The sequence below is a fragment of the Saimiri boliviensis genome, chromosome 3 (assembly GCF_048565385.1).
Source record: "Saimiri boliviensis isolate mSaiBol1 chromosome 3, mSaiBol1.pri, whole genome shotgun sequence".
Classification (NCBI taxonomy): Eukaryota; Metazoa; Chordata; class Mammalia; order Primates; family Cebidae; genus Saimiri; species Saimiri boliviensis.
This window is the reverse complement of record NC_133451.1, coordinates 104,581,876-104,597,450: the sequence shown is the minus strand read 5'-3', so window position 1 is coordinate 104,597,450 and position 15,575 is coordinate 104,581,876. Positions and strand designations below refer to the sequence as shown.

At 42.9% G+C, this 15,575-nt stretch overlaps 1 protein-coding gene across 8 annotated transcripts in view; it reads right to left on the bottom strand.

Moving 5' to 3' along the window:
• Window positions 1–15,575, bottom strand: part of ALPK1 (alpha kinase 1) — a 151,173-nt gene that overhangs the window by 26,098 nt on the left and 109,500 nt on the right. For all 8 annotated transcript variants that reach the window (XM_074396571.1, XM_074396570.1, XM_039468440.2 and 5 more), the window contains one exon: window positions 4,431–4,629. In XM_074396571.1, the coding sequence (XP_074252672.1) occupies window positions 4,431–4,629 (199 nt within the window). The remainder of the gene's footprint in view (window positions 1–4,430; window positions 4,630–15,575) is intronic.

Sequence of the window (15,575 nt, the reverse complement as noted above, 5' to 3'; positions counted from 1 at the left end):
GGGCAGCCAGGCACATGGTTAGAATCTTTAGATCATTCCTTGCTAGTGAAGCAAGGTTCACAGAACAGCAGCATCTCAGGCCCTACCAGAGACCTACTGAATCAGAATCTGCATTTTAATAAAGAGCTCTAGGGGATTCGGAGATAAACGGAAGTTTGGGGAGCAGTATGCTGGAGCACTACTATTTGTGTTTTGTTGTTGCTGACCTGAATTGAGATTAAGAGAAAAACTGAGAGTGGGCATTTAGAAAATTTTAGTATCATTTGCCAAAATAATTTTATAACTCTTGAAGCTGATAAATACATTATGCTTGCATTTTCATATCTTTGTTTTCTACTTTATTTTTTGAAGGATTTATTTTATCTCATTCACCCCATTGAAGCACTTTGGTGGTTGGCAGTTGGGCACCCTTATTAGCATGTAAAATGCCAAGAGCTTATCTCTCCAACTGGGAGGGCTGCTGGGCGTTCTGTGCTCTTCAGCCATGGTTTTGTGGTTGAATTCTTGGTGTCCTGTCTATATGAAAACAAACTTGTCTGCTCTGCCTGTTTTGTATGAAATTCCCCATCAATTACTATAAATTTTTCTCTTTTTCCTTTTTTTTTTTTTTTTTTTTTGAGACAGTGTCTTACTCTGTCGCCCAGCAGGCTGGAGTGCAATGGCATGATCTTGGCTCACTGCAACCTCTGCCTCCTGGGTTCAAGCAATTTTCTTGCTCTAGTTTCCCAAGTAGCTGGGGTTACAGGTGCCTGCCACCACACTCGGCTAATCTTTTTAAATTTTCAATAGAGATGAGGTTTCGCCATGCAGTCCAGGCTGGTCTTGAACTCCTGACCTCAGGTGATCCACCTGCCTTGGCCTCCCAAAATGCTGGGATTATAGGTGTAAGCCACCAAGCCTTTTGCTTATAAATTTTAATGTAAGGTCATCTTTAGCCAAAAATATTTTCCTCTGAGATTCCCATGGCTCTGGGGTATAGACATTTCTTGTTTTGTGTGTGTGTGTGTGTGTGTTTTTTTCCTTTGGTTTTTCCAATGAAATTTTTATTTTAGAACAGATGTAGATTTACAGAAAAATTGCAAAGATAGGAGAGTTCCTGGGTATCCCATACCCCATCTGCAACATTATAAAACTAGCATGGCACATTTATCACAATGAATGAACCAACTGACTCTTTTGTTTTTTAAAATTATGTGGACATTTCTTTAGAGCATAGTTTTGAATTTGATCTCCTGGGGCCTAGAAATTTCAGTCTTGAACAATTTTTTTCTTAATTATTTGATAGTGGGTTTCCTGCTTTGTGGGCAGAATAAATTCAGACTCCACGCTCAAATTTGGCACTGAGTTGAGACTTTTATTTTAGGAGGGAGGTTTTTTGTTTTTTGTTTTTTGTTTTGAGATGGAGTTTCGCTCTTGTTACCCAGGCTGGAGTGCAATGGCGCGATCTCGGCTCACTGCACCCTCTGCCTCCTGGGTTCAGGCAATTCTCCTGCCTCAGCCTCCCTAGTAGCTGGGACTACAGGAGTGCACCACCATGCCCAGCTAATTTTTGTGTTTTTAGTAGAGACGGGGTTTCACCATGTTGACCAGGAAGGTCTCAATCTCTTGACCTTGTGATCCACCCACCTCAGCCTCCCAAAGTGCTGGGATTATAGGCGTGAGCCACCGTGCCTGGCCAGTTTCCCCTCCCCCCCCTCCATCCTAGAGCTTGGACAGAGAGCAAGCCTCCTTGGAAATTCTCTGGGCAGGCTGGTGAGATTGATTGTTCAGTCTCCTTTTATAGCCTGTGCAATCCTTTAAGAATTCCGGCTTGATGCAAGTATTTTACTTCTTACGTGGGCAACTGTCTCTCATCTCTGCACAGGAATTAAAATGACAGCAGCTTCCCTTGAGGAGTTTGCTCAAGTGTAAGCTCCTTTGGCTATGTGTCATAAGCGGTAGTCTACTGCTGTGACTTTAAATACCTTTTATGTTTCAGGTACGTACAAATCTTTAATTCACCATGTTTATGTACCTGTAATGGGAGAAGATTCTGCACTTGCTCAGTCCTCCATGTTGATGGAATTGGAAATCTGAGCTTTTATCTGTAACTGTGGTCGGAAAGGTTTTGTCTCCTAATTTCAGGCAAGAGTGAGGTGAGCAGGCCCTGTCAGTCTTCTCTTGCTGCTGGGTGGAATCCTATGGTGGATACCAGGAAGGGCTGCATCAGAAGGATAATAGCAAGACTGCTGTCCTCTCATATTATCTTTGTTTTTCTTCCTTAACCCTTATAATCTCTTTCACTTCTCTATCCCATGACGATTCCTAAGTGCTGGGCCTGAGAGCCTCCTTTCAGTAAATCATCTGTTGCCCCGAAACCATCTCTGCTCTAAGCCCTGGTCCTTTTCTCTCTCTGAGACCCACCCAGTGTAGGTGGAAGCTCCAGATATTTTGGGGTAGACGTTTACCTGAGAAGATTTAACTCTGAGGCTGTATTTGACTTCCTGTGGCACTTCTAACAGTGTCTTTGAGGAAAATACAACCCCAACTATTAGGGGAAGAGATCCAGGACCTTCATGTTAGACACAGGATTCTGTGAGCAAAGGAGCATTCTGTTCATCCTGATCATACCAAGGCTTTCTCGTTATCAGGAGAAAACTGATATACTCCCTGGTTAGAACCTTGAGAGAAATTATTTTAAAAACCCTCCTAAAATAAAATTTGAAAAAGGAAATACGGTCAGGCATGGCAGCTTACACCTGTAATCCCAGCACTTTGGAAGGCTGAGGCCTCTGGATCACCTGAGGGCAGGAGTTTGAGACCAGCCTGGGCAACATGGCAAAACCCTGTCTTTACAAAAAATACAAAAATTAGCTGGGTGTGGTGGCGCATGCCTATAGTTTCAGCTACTTAGGAGGCCGAGGTGATGCTACTCCTGAGCCCTGGAAGTTAAGGCTGCAGTGGGCTGTGATCAGGCCACTGCATGCCAGCTTGGGCAACAGAGCAAGGCTCTGTCTCAAAAACGAAACAAAACAAAACAAAAATGGAAACCTGAAAGATTAGTTTGGCCATGTAAAAGCAAAGCTATCGACGTCCCTGAGGTCAACATCCCATTTGACCTCAGTTTCCATGTCACACTATAGCAATGCTGTATAGCATACAATATGCTACATTAACTCTGTTCCAAGTTCTTCTTGATGAGAACCAATATTAGAGCCCTGCCTGCCCCGTCCAGCTCTCACCACTCTTCCCCTCAGAGAATGCCCTGCTCACACATCACTGTCATCTGACACCATCAGAAGGAACAACAGTTGTTATGTTTCCTTCATATCCCAGACATTGTAAATTACATCGGGAACATTTAAAAGAAGAAATTTTTCCTAAGTTCAACTCTGTCCCTGAGTTACTTGAGAACAGTAAATAGCAAGACAGGCACAATTTATGCACAGTTGCAAGAGCGTAAATGAACTTGGGCTTTTGAAAAGGTAACCTCCACTAGCCCATTTCTCCCATGTCTTTTTGTCTCTGTCCCTCTCTGCATTCAGCAATTGTCCTATTTAGCATAGCTAGTACAGTTCCTTTTCAAAGGAAATGAAGTAAAGAGATTTTAACCTCTTAAAGACCAGAGTTATTAAAATAATAGCAATAGCTAAAACCAATCAGAAAATGAACCATTGCCATTTCTGGGAGGGGTAACTTGCCTTCTCTTTTCATCCTTTACTTTTTCAGTCTTGGAAACAGGACTAACAGACTACACGTTTCTAAATCTAACGGCGATCAGCAATTTAAATACTTCAAGAATTCTATGGAAGTGGACTTTGCAGTAATGCATAGCAGGCCCCCTCCCCTCCAGCCCTCCTCCACACCACGTCTTAAGTTAGAATGTCAGCCTCCTTTTTCATTTCATTCAAAGTGACAGGAAAAAAAAAAAAAAAAAAAAAAAAGATACTTTAAGACCTAATCAGGTACTGTACCGGTGTTCTGAATGATGAAAAAAAAAAAAAAAAAACCCTCAAATTACTTCAGTGGGTTTGTCAGCTCCATTGTTAGCTTAGTCAAGTGGCCCTACAGAAAGGAGACAGGAGAACGAAGAGAAAATAGTAGAATTCTAATCTGCTTTTTAAAGGCTCTTGGTCAGAAGTATAGCAATTCAGATACCCCTGTTTGAAAGCAGCAGGACAGATTTGTTAGAAGACAAAAGCTCCAATTAGTATTTTCCACACCCTTTCACAATTTTCTCTACTGCTTTTGGCTCTGAAACCCTTTATGCCAGGGCCTTTGTGCTGGCAAAGAGGCGGGTGGAAGGGCACAGGGGCGGGGGAGGGGAGCCCCGGGCTCGGAAAGGTGGCACGCAGGGCCCGGGTGCCCCGAGTGTCCCGCGGAGGTCAAGAGCTCGGGAAGGAAGGGGAGCCGCAGACCACTGCGGGGACAGCCAGCAGGAGGACGCCTACCTGAGTTCGTGGAGATTCGAGCCTGGCGAATAACCACCTGCGGGGCAATCGGCGTGGCTGGCTGCAACTTGTGGAGACCTTTGGCGACCTGCAGAAGTTTTCCAGAGACGTCGAGCCCGTACAGGAACCGGTCCACCAAGAACACAATAGCTGCCGCCGCCGCACAGTCCCCAGCGAGGATGGAGGCCCGCAGGCACGCCTGGAGGGACAGCGTGGAACACCGTGAGCCAGGCGGAAACGCTGGCAGGCTGAGGGCCAGGCTTAGCGTGGGAGGCATTTTCATTAAAACAACAAAACCCACAGATAGGAAGCGAAAAATACTTTATCAGGAGGCTGAACCAAAAGAAAGAAAATAGAAAAGTCCAATTCAATTGTGCAGTAAAATAGTATTTTCTTCATTCCATTCCCCCCATTACATTTATAAAATTATAGAAGCGTTAAATGCATGCTTCCTGTTGTTAAAAACTCAAACAATACTAAAGTATATGGTAAAAAGTAGGGTGGGTGTGGTGGCTCACGCCTGTAATCCCAGCACTTCAGGAGGCCGAGGCGGGTGGTCACTTGAGGCCAGGAGATCGAGACTAGCCTGGCCGACATGGTGAAACCCTGTCTCTACTAAAAATACAAAAATTCGCGGGGCTGGTGGTGGGTGCCTGTAGTTTCAGCTACCCTGGAGGCTGAGGCGGGAGAATCGCTTGAACCCAGGAGGTGGGGGTTGTAGTGAGCCAAGATCCAGCCACTGCACTCCAGCCTGGGAGATAGAGCAAGACTCTGTCTCAACAACAACATCAACAACAGCAAAGGTATGTAGGGTAAAAGTAAAAGTGCCCCATAGTTTCCCCACCCTTTATCTTATCTTACTTTTTTTCCTTTTTTTTTTTTTTTTTTTTTTTTTTTTTGAGACGGAGTTTCGCTCTTGCTACCCAGGCTGGAGTGCAATGGCTTGATCTCGGCTCACCACAACCTCCGTCTCCTGGGTTCAGGCAATTCTCCTGCCTCAGCCTCCTGAGTAGCTGGGATTACAGCCTCCTGAGTAGCTGGGATTACAGGCATGTGCCACTATGCCCAGTTAATTTTTTGTATTTTTAGTAGAGACAGGGTTTCACCATGTTGACCAGGATGGTTTCGATCTCTTGACCTCGTGATCCACCCGCCTCAGCCTCCCAAAGTGCTGGGATTACAGGCGTGAACCACCGCACCCGGCTTATCTTATCTTACTTCTCCTCCTCCCCCAACACTCCTTGACAATGGTTTGGGAGAAAAGCTCCTTCCAGAACGTCTATTCTTTGATTTATATTTAGACATTGATTGATCGCTGTCTTGCTTTGCCTTCTCCTACCCTTCCTATCTCTCTCTCTCGTACATAAGTGACAGCACACTAAACAGTTTGTTCTGCTGTTTCCTTCTCTCAGTCATCGTCATCTGGGAGAACTTCCATGTTAGTTCATGACACTGCTTCATTTATTGCCTCCATTTTAATGAGGAAGAAATACAGAATTTTAGATAACAGTGCATATTGGATTTATATCATCATGTTTAATTAATGAATAAAATAAGAAAAAGAAGAAAACCAGCATGAAATGAAAGTGTAACATAAAGAGTGAGAAGTAGAAAGAGGCAATCAAGTTTTTATGAAAAAACATCATCATCTTTTGCTCTGCTAGGGTGTTATACTAAAGACCTTTGATTTAGTGGTTACGTAGCCAGTGGCATAAATGAGTTTATCACCCAAATGCCATTATCCTCATATGCTAAAGTAAATAATACTGAGTGCTTTCTGGGCATGTTTATTCACACGTGAAGCCAAGAAAGCATTGTAAGCATTGCCCATTTTCGTACTACAATGTTGCTACACAAAGCACTGCTTTCATGACCACATAATCCTAAGTACTAACACTTAGGGCAAAACCAGGTGCCAAGCACCGTGCTAAGTGATTTATATGCAGTAACTCAATAAATTCTCCTAGCAATCCTAAGAGGCAGGTTCTATTATTACCCCCATCTTACGGATGGGAAATCTGAGATGCAGAGAGGTCAAGTGATATGCCAAGGTCACATGACCTGTGACTAAGAGCTGGGGTTTGAACACAGCAGGTCCAAATCCAGATCCTACACGCTCGCTTGTTGTCCTAACTCTATGTTAGGAAGCTGGATGGAGCTGCTGGGAGTCTGGAGAGGTCCAGGTAGCGAGTTAACAAACAGGGTAGAGTACCAGAGCAAAAGAGCTGCATCAAGTAAGTTCAGAGATCTGCAGAGGGTCCCCTTTGAGTCAATTATCTGATACTTACTATTTTATTAATAGATACCATATACATAATCATCAGTTACAGAATATTTGTATCTGCAGGATTTCATCGATCAGGTAATGCCTGCCAAATATCAGCACAATAACATTTCTCTTTTAAAACTGATGCATACTGTTAAGACTTTTAAACTGTCAATGTGTTTACTGAGTATAAAATCTTTTACTCTATTTATCTTTTTGGTCTGAGTCAATCATTGCTCTCATTGTGATAGAGTTGCCAACAGTTGGGGAGAATATATCTTCTCTCCTCTCCATGCTTCCTTCCTTGTGAGGGGAGCTCAATGACCATAGCACCCCGGCCTCTTTCTATCACTTCCCGACTCTGCTCCATGTATGGTGGAGTGACTCATCTTACTGGTAAATTTGAGAAGAATAAAGTGGCCAAGTATGGCCTCTCTTCTCCCTTTTTCTCTAAAGGAAACAGGAATTTGTCAATACTTTTCTGTATCTTAAGTCTTGTCTTGTAAGCTGCCCTACATGGAGTAATTCTGCTTGTCCGTGTAATTCCTGTGACTAAATGGAGAAGTCTATGTAATTCTGGGGTTCCACTAGCAGATTTCCTATGTCGAATACAAAGCTGTATCTTCTAACTTACCCTTTATCAGAATCAAAGGTAATATTTCATCTCTTACTTGCCTCTTTTATTTCTCCATATTCTCAGAATCCAGGAGAGGAAGAGAGGTACTATTTATTGGATCCTCCCAGAGACCCTGACATGAATAATGAACGGCCTTTCCAAGGCAGACAATAACCCTTTCTAGGGAAGCGGCTGTGCCCACAGCCCCTGTCTTTGAGGTAGCTGTGTATTCTTCTACTTGGCCTTGACACCCTTTTTTCTCCACCCAACCACCAGATTAAGGCCACCTGATTGAGAGGCGCTACCTGATAACCTGACCCCTCGTGACTCTGTGGTCAGGCTTTAAAAAACAAATGTATCAGTCTGAACTAAGAAACATAGAAAGAATTAGCCTGTCTCTGAAGGATATAAAGAAAGTAGAGCCGTGTTTATGGGCAACGCAAGGGAAGATCCAAGAGTGGCTCTAAATGCAAGTCCACCTTTTCATGAGTGTCATTCTAGGAGTTACATGTCTCCTTTAGTATGCCACGTGTATTTTCAAAATAATGCACACCCCCTTTTATGTGTTTACTTGATTGAGCTTCTGTTCCTTCCAACCAGAAAAAGCCTAACTAAAATGGCAATGCTCAAAACTACTGAGTTTGTCAATAAAACATCAATCTGAAAAACACAAGTTTCAAAATGAGAAAAAGTCAGTTGGCCGGGCGTGGAGGCTCACGCCTGTAATCCCAGCACTTTGGGAGGCTGAGATGGGGGGATCACTTGAGGTCAGAAGTTCAAGACCACCCTGGCCAACATGGTGAAACCCTGTCTCTACTAAAAATACAAAAATTAGTTGGGCTTGGTGGCACATGCCTGTAATCCCAGTTACTCAGGAGGCTGAGGTAGGAGAATCACTTGAACCCAGGAGGTGGAGGTTGGAGGTTGCAGTGAGCCAAGATGGCATCACTGCACTCCAGCCTGGGCAACAGAGCAAGACTTGGTCTCAAAAAAAAAAAAAAGTCAGTCATTTGACATTCACAAAATGTAAATCAAAGATGGAAAAGCAAATTGATGGTTTTATATGTGGCCAGTTGTGTCTCATAAGGGCCAGCAAGAGTCTTTCCTGTCCTAAGGACACATAGATATAGTCCTTTGTTTTGTATCTTCAGCTGCTATCTTCACTACTTGCTGTTCCTGCCACTGCCAGCCTTCCTTCTGCTTTTGCTTAGAAAGAACAGCACCATTCCTGCCTCCCTGCTCATGGCTATGGACCTTGGTTGGAGGGTGGGTACTCAGATAGCCTGTGAATACCCTCTCTTTGATGTTACACTTCAGTGCATGCTTGATTTCTAGTTCTGCTCTCCGTTCTTATTGGTGTCTTACTTTAGTTTTAGGGAAGCTTCAGTAATTACTCTAGCTGCAATGTTCAGAGGCAGGATATTCTCCAGAGGTGATTTCCCACTCTGTCCTCACTGAGAATAATGGTTTCCACTTGTGTAGCACCATCTAGTCTATGGAAAATGTTCAAACACACTATGACATTTAAATTTTATGGTAATTCTGTAATCTAAACAAGAAAAGGGGCCAGGCGCGGTGGCTCACGCCTGTAATCCCAGCACTTTGGGAGGCTGAGGCAGGTGGATCACGAGGTCAAGAGATCGAAACCATCCTGGTCAACATGGTGAAACCCTGTCTCTACTAAAAATACAAAAATTAGCTGGGCATGGTGGCGCACGCCTATAGTCCCAGCTACTCGGGAGGCTGAGGCAGGAGAATTGCTTGAACCCAGGAGACAGAGGTTGCGGTGAGCCGAGATCGCACCATTGCACTCCAGCCTGGGTAACAAGAGCGAAACTCTGTCTCAGAAAAACAACAACAACAACAAAAAAAAACAAAAAAGAAAACAAGAAAAGGAAACTGAAAGTGAGAGATTAAGTGACTTTCCAAAGTTACAACATCAAAAGAGTCAGAGCTAGGCAAAAATTCATGTCTCTCTCTCCTTTATTTTTATTTATTTATTTATTTATTTTCAATAAGTTAATTTTTAGAGACAAGGTCTCACTCTGTAACCTATGCTGGAGTGCAGTGGCTGACCATATAGCTCACTGCAGCCTCATCCTCCTGGGCCCAAGTGATCCTCCTACCTAGTTACCGAGTAGCTGGCATTACAGGCATGAGCCACTGTTACCAGCATCTCTCTTTCATAGTGGTAAAAAATGCATATCATAAAAATAACCATCTTGATCCTTTTTAAGTGTACATTTCAGTAGTGTTAAGTATGTTCACATTGTTGCGAAACAGATCTCCAGACCTCTTTCACTTTGCAAATCCAAAACTTTATACCCATGAAACAACAACTCCCCTTTTTCCACTCTCCCCGGTTCCTGGCAACCACCATTCTTCTGTAGGGGTGAAGAGGTGTGATACCTTTCCTCTGCCATCATAAAGGTCACAGCTGACACTCCTATAACACAAGACAGATTAGCAAGAAAAAACATAACAAGTTTATTTAATCAAAGTTTGACATTACATGAGAGCCTTTAGAAATGAAGATCCAAAGACCCAGAAAACAACTGTCCATTTTAATGCTTAGATTTGACAAAGAATAGACAGCCATGTAGAAATGAAGGAGTATGATGGAGTATGATGTAATGATAATAGACTAGGTGTGATGGGACTCAGCAAGACCTGTCAGGTGGGATTTTTCTCAGCCTCTCTGTGTAGCATCCTTCCTTTCAGGTATACGTCTTATAATCTACTATCAGACAAGATAGGTCAGATTTTTTTTTTTTAATGGCTAACTGCTACACAGAAAGGAAGGAGGTTAGAGTAATATTTCTAGATTTTTTGGCTTGCTTTGGTGGAGAGGGGTTCTAACTTCTATGACTTTCCTTGAGGAAGAGGAATTCTGTGGTTTCTATGACTTGGTTTAATGGTAAAAGAGGGGTGAGAGACGGGGGGCAGGGCAGGAGAAGGTCAGAGAGAACTTGCTTCTGAGGCTGCTTCTGGGATCTTTCAATCTCCTTTAGTTCAGAGTACTTAGCATGCCAAAGCACCATACTTTGGGGTATCCTTTTCTGAGCTCCAACATTACTTTCTGCTTCTATGAAGTTGGCCACTTTAGATACCTCATATTAGTGGAATCTAAGCACTGATTTTTTTTCTTCGTTTAGCATATCTTCAAGGTCCATCCATATTGTGGCATGTGGCAGGATTTCCTTCTCTTTTCAGGTTGAATAATATTCCATTGTATGTACATACCGCATTTTGTTTATTCATTCATCCATCAGTGAACATTTGGATTGCCTTATCTCTTTTCATTGTGAATAGTGCTCCCATGGACATAGGTGTGCAAATACCTCTTCGACACCCTGCTTTACTTCTTTTGGATATATACCTAGAGGTGGGATTGTTTGATCACATGGGAGTTTTATGTTTAATTTTTTGAGGAACCTCCATACTGTTTTCCACAGAGTTTGAGCCATTTACAAGCCCACCAGCAGGGCACAGGTTCCATTTCCTCCATGTCTTTGCCAATACTTGAGGAACACAAGCCTCTTGAGCATCAGCTCATCTGCTTTTCTCCTGTGGCATGAACAAGGTTGTGTGGAGCAGTGTCTAATCTAATCTAATCTGGGAAGAAGTTGGGTCTTTAAAGCTGGGGCTGCACTCACTGTTGAGCCCGAACAGCAGTTTCAGGGGCTCCACATCCTTCATATAGTGAGAAAATTCTATGAAAAGGAAAACAAGGCCAAATAAAAACAAATTTCAAATGAAAAGAGTACCCTTGTTACATATTTTAAAATGAGAGAAAGGAAAGAAAAATTCCTGGGAGATGGCTTTTAATTTTAGTGCTTTGATATTCTCCAGCAAAAGTTGGTACTATGAGAGCAAATGATGATTTTGTGGTAGCTGGGGATCACTATAGCTGGACACTCCTCACAGTGAGCTACAAGGACACTTTGGAAGTTCGGTGGCATCCTTTATGAAATGGTCTCCCTGAGTTATGAGATGGAGCTTCTCGGAGTCTGGGGAGGCCAAGGTAGCCAGAGTTTCCGGGGCAGAGTACCAGAAGAAAATAGCTGCACAAAGCAAGTTCAGAGATCTGCAGAAGTCCCATTTGAGTCGTCTGCAGAACACTGATCAGCTTCTGCATATAAAGAAACCACTCAAAGCTGGGAAAGAGTCACCTGAAATGAACTTAGGAAACCATTCTTAGACCTCAAGCAGCTCATGTTTCTATCACTCAGTGTAGAAGAGTCTTGTCATTTACAGGGTGTGGGGTATTCAGAAAGGTATTGCTTCAGGAGGGAGATAAAATTAGCTTTCGAGTATGACTGTTCTTGGCCAACTCTGATAACTTAGAAGCAAGCTTCAGAAGGAACAAATTATTTCCTAACTTGACTGAGTCTGAGAACAAAGCTCAAGAATATTTATAGGCACACAAAATGCTCATAATCCAAGAAGGTGAAATTTACAATATTCAACATTCAGTCACAAATTACTGGGTATGATAGAAGCCCAGATTGCACAGAAAAAGAAATCAATACAAAGTGACCCACAGATTACAGTTCAAGAAGGTCAAGTACACACGAGGTATATGCAGTAGAGACAAGGAAGATATAAAAATTGACGCAAGTCAAACTTCCAGAGATTAAAGTGATATAATGCCTGAGATGAAACCACGGGTATCTCGATTTGTTTCCTAGCTCTAGCACTTATTTGCCATGGCAAGTTACTTAACCACTCTAGTCTCAGTGACCTCGTCTGTGAAATGTGGATAATATTCATTTGTAGTGCTGTTTTCAGGATTAGAGGAAGTGTGGGTCAAACGCTCAGCACAGAGCTTGGTAGATTTTAAGTACTTAATAAATGACATGGAACACTGTGAAAAAAAAAAAAAACAGTAAGAGGTCAGCCACTCATTTCCACTCTTTTGTATGACAAAATATGGACAGGCACAGACAGACTCCCAAAGTGAGTTTCAGTGGAATTTTCAATAGAGCAAAACGAAATAACGGGTCATTCATGTAACACCTACAAGGCTTATCTCAGATAGTGGCTAAACCTCATTTTGTTCAATCTCTTTCTTTTCTTCACCAACTCCGAGGGCTGATGTTACTGGAAACTGAGAAAGGAAAAGGAAAATGAGCAGGTTTTGTGGCACTTGGTGAGGGAAAGCTGGATCTTGAAAGGAGGCCTTCTCGGCACACACGTGCGAATTGCTTTTGGCTGTCACCAATGGAGGAATCCCTCCCCAAGCACCTGTAAACTGATGCTGCAAACACCCCATTCTGCATCCCTCAAGAACACGCCATATATTTGAGTGGAGAACATTGCCTAATCTATTTTTCCCCCTTCTACTCTTAATAGATTGGAGCACAAAAGCCTGAGAGAGGGTGACCTGCCAGACAAAAGGGCCTTTGAGTTCCTTGGAAAAGTAGACTTGGAGGAGGATGGAAGGAATCCAAGTGGCCCTATTATTTCCACTTGCACTAATTAGACATTTTTCTGTCAGCTATTGAGCACTGCTGAGAGGCCAAACTCACTGAATTCATTTCTAAAGTGTTTACAGAAGTTTGCATCTGTTTGTGTCTCTTCAGGAGGAAAATAAGCACTTCAATAGCATTGTGGAAAATCTAAACGAAGCATCCTATTCTGGAGGACCTGGCATCCCTGCAGCTGCATAATTTAACTCCGTTCAGGGCCCAAACCTCTCGCATCTCTCTCCAAGACCTAATGATGCAAAATGCAGAGAAGTCAACTCAGGAGAATCTTTTCTTTCTTTTCATTTTCTTTTCTCTTTCCCTTTTGAAATGGCAGCATGCTGTGCACTACATACAGATTTAGGTGGGTATCACTCTTGCAGCCCCTCTGTCGTGTTTCTATCAGCACTCTGAGAAATTAATACCTACTTTCATTTGCTGCCAAGTAAGGGGATAGTAAATTCCTCAGCAGTAAAGCAGAATACATCATCATCCTGGGAATCTTCCCAAAATGTGTGCCAGAGGCGGGAGCACTCTGACATCAGAAGGAGAAAAATGAAAGAGGGCCCGAGTGTGTGGTAGGGAAGGGACGCTAAAGAGTTTCCCTACATGGTAAAATGTGCCTGGGTTATGCACAATTAGATTAACATGAAAGAGAGCCCCTCTCCCTCCCCCATCCCCTAAAAAAGAAAGAAAAAGAAAACAACACAAAAACCCTAACCCACTGACTACATGGGCAATGCCTTTGAAATGCATATTGGTCTACATGGAATTTGATTCAGGATTCTTTTTGTTTGGGTTTTCAGGCCCACGACTGACCTGCCATCAAAGAGGACTCAAAAATATGATCTTTTTGGGTAATGTCACAGTAACAGAATTTTAGTGTTGGGATGAACATAGTATAGCTCAAGATAAAAACCGAACAGGGATGCTAATCCTTTCTCTTTCTTCGGGGGCTGACTTACAAGAAGACTGTCCAAACAGCAATCCAATTGTATTTTTCCTGTTATGTGATCATGTTTAAATAAAAATATGTGGATGTGGATGAGGGAATGTGCTGGATGTGGATGAGGGAATGTGATGAGGGAATGAGCCTCTGAAGAGAGAGGCTCACAAATGCACGTACACAGACATACACACAGACACACATACAGTTGGTTTTTTTTTTTCACATCTGTTTTTGGGATGGGAAATAACAGGGTTATAATTGTGTTTAAGGCATAAAGGGAACTTCATGGCTAGGAAGCTGAATCAGGTGGTAAAAGAATTAAACTCCACAATGCGATTTCGATACATAGATGATTGAAAAAATGCTGAAGAGCCTTTTCTAAGGGCTCTTGCTGAACAGCAGCAAGGAAAAGTGTGTGCTGTTTTCATGGTTCCTTGCATTAGCACCAGACCCTCCCGATGCTGAGCATCAAGTTTAGGTCCCAGCTATGGGTTCAAAGCCGTGATATGTTCACAGCAATGACAATGGCAGCTGTTCTCAAGAGGAGGGCTGGGTGAGGGGGCTCAGAACTGAAGCCATCTGGCACTGCAATTGGCAGGAGCAGTGTAAAGGGAAATTATTGCTGCATAACAAACTGGGAGATTGGCAAAAGGCAGGGAAAGATGGAAGGGAGGCGGGGAAGGGAGATGAGGAATTAGCAGAATAAACACATGAAAAGTGACTGACGCCTGCATGGTTGTCCATCAATAGTAAAAGCAGAGTCAAAGTGGTACAGATCAAACTGGTGGACTCAAATCAATGGAAGACCAAACATCGCACGCTCCGTATTTGTACACCCACTAAATGTGACAAGGAGGTGAGAAGAAAAAGCTGACCTTTCTTAAGGTTGATTCCCAGTGCCTGCAAACATTTCATTCGCCTTTCTTTCACTTTTACCAATAGAAAACGCAGATTCAAACACCTCTGGAAAATAGTTGTAACCTTTTTCTCTATTTTCGTATCTATTTTGGATCATCTCACCCTTTCTCAAATCCACTGTATATGGAGTTGGCCAGCTGTTAAAAGGAAAAGAAAGCAGTAACGAAATAGACAACCGTCTAACCAGGATCCCCGTTGATCTCACGGCCCTAGGAGCTAGGGACCTGCATGCCTTAACTCTCTTCTGGTGCCCAGGTTGCTATGGCTAGCATGAGTCCAGTCATCATTCTTTGTGATTTCTGCATCCATAGTGATGATTCCTCCAGCACACTGCTGTCCCTTGCCCATGACCTTCTTCTCTCCAGTTATCTTCTTCTACACCCCACCTTAGTCACCTACTCTCATGATTGGTCATACCTTAGAATGTACCATTTTGGCAGCATTTCAGAATCTCAATTTAAGCAATGCATTCTCTGGTCTTTATCCAATGTTCTTTTAGCTTCCTTCTTCTATAGCACAAATCCAACAATTCTGCAATGTTTCTGGGACACCCACACAATTCATTGACCCTACTCTTTTGTACTATCCCTGTCAATCATCTCATGTCCTCACTTCCCTCTTTAAATTCCATAGTGCATAAATGTAATAACTGTTAAAAAGCATTCTTGTCTCCTCTGCCCTTTTCTGCCCCTGTTATATTTTTCTGGCAAATTCCAATTATATTTATTGTTAGAGAAAAACCTTGGCCTCACATTAGAGTCACCAGGTGGGACTTTCTATTTTTTTTAAATTTTATTTTAGATGCATGCTATATTTGGCATTTCTCCCCATGTTATCCCTCCCCACCCTTCCCACCCCATGCTGTCTCTCCCCTAACCTCCCAACTGCCCCCAGTGTGTGATGCTCCTCTCCCTGAGTCTATGTGTTC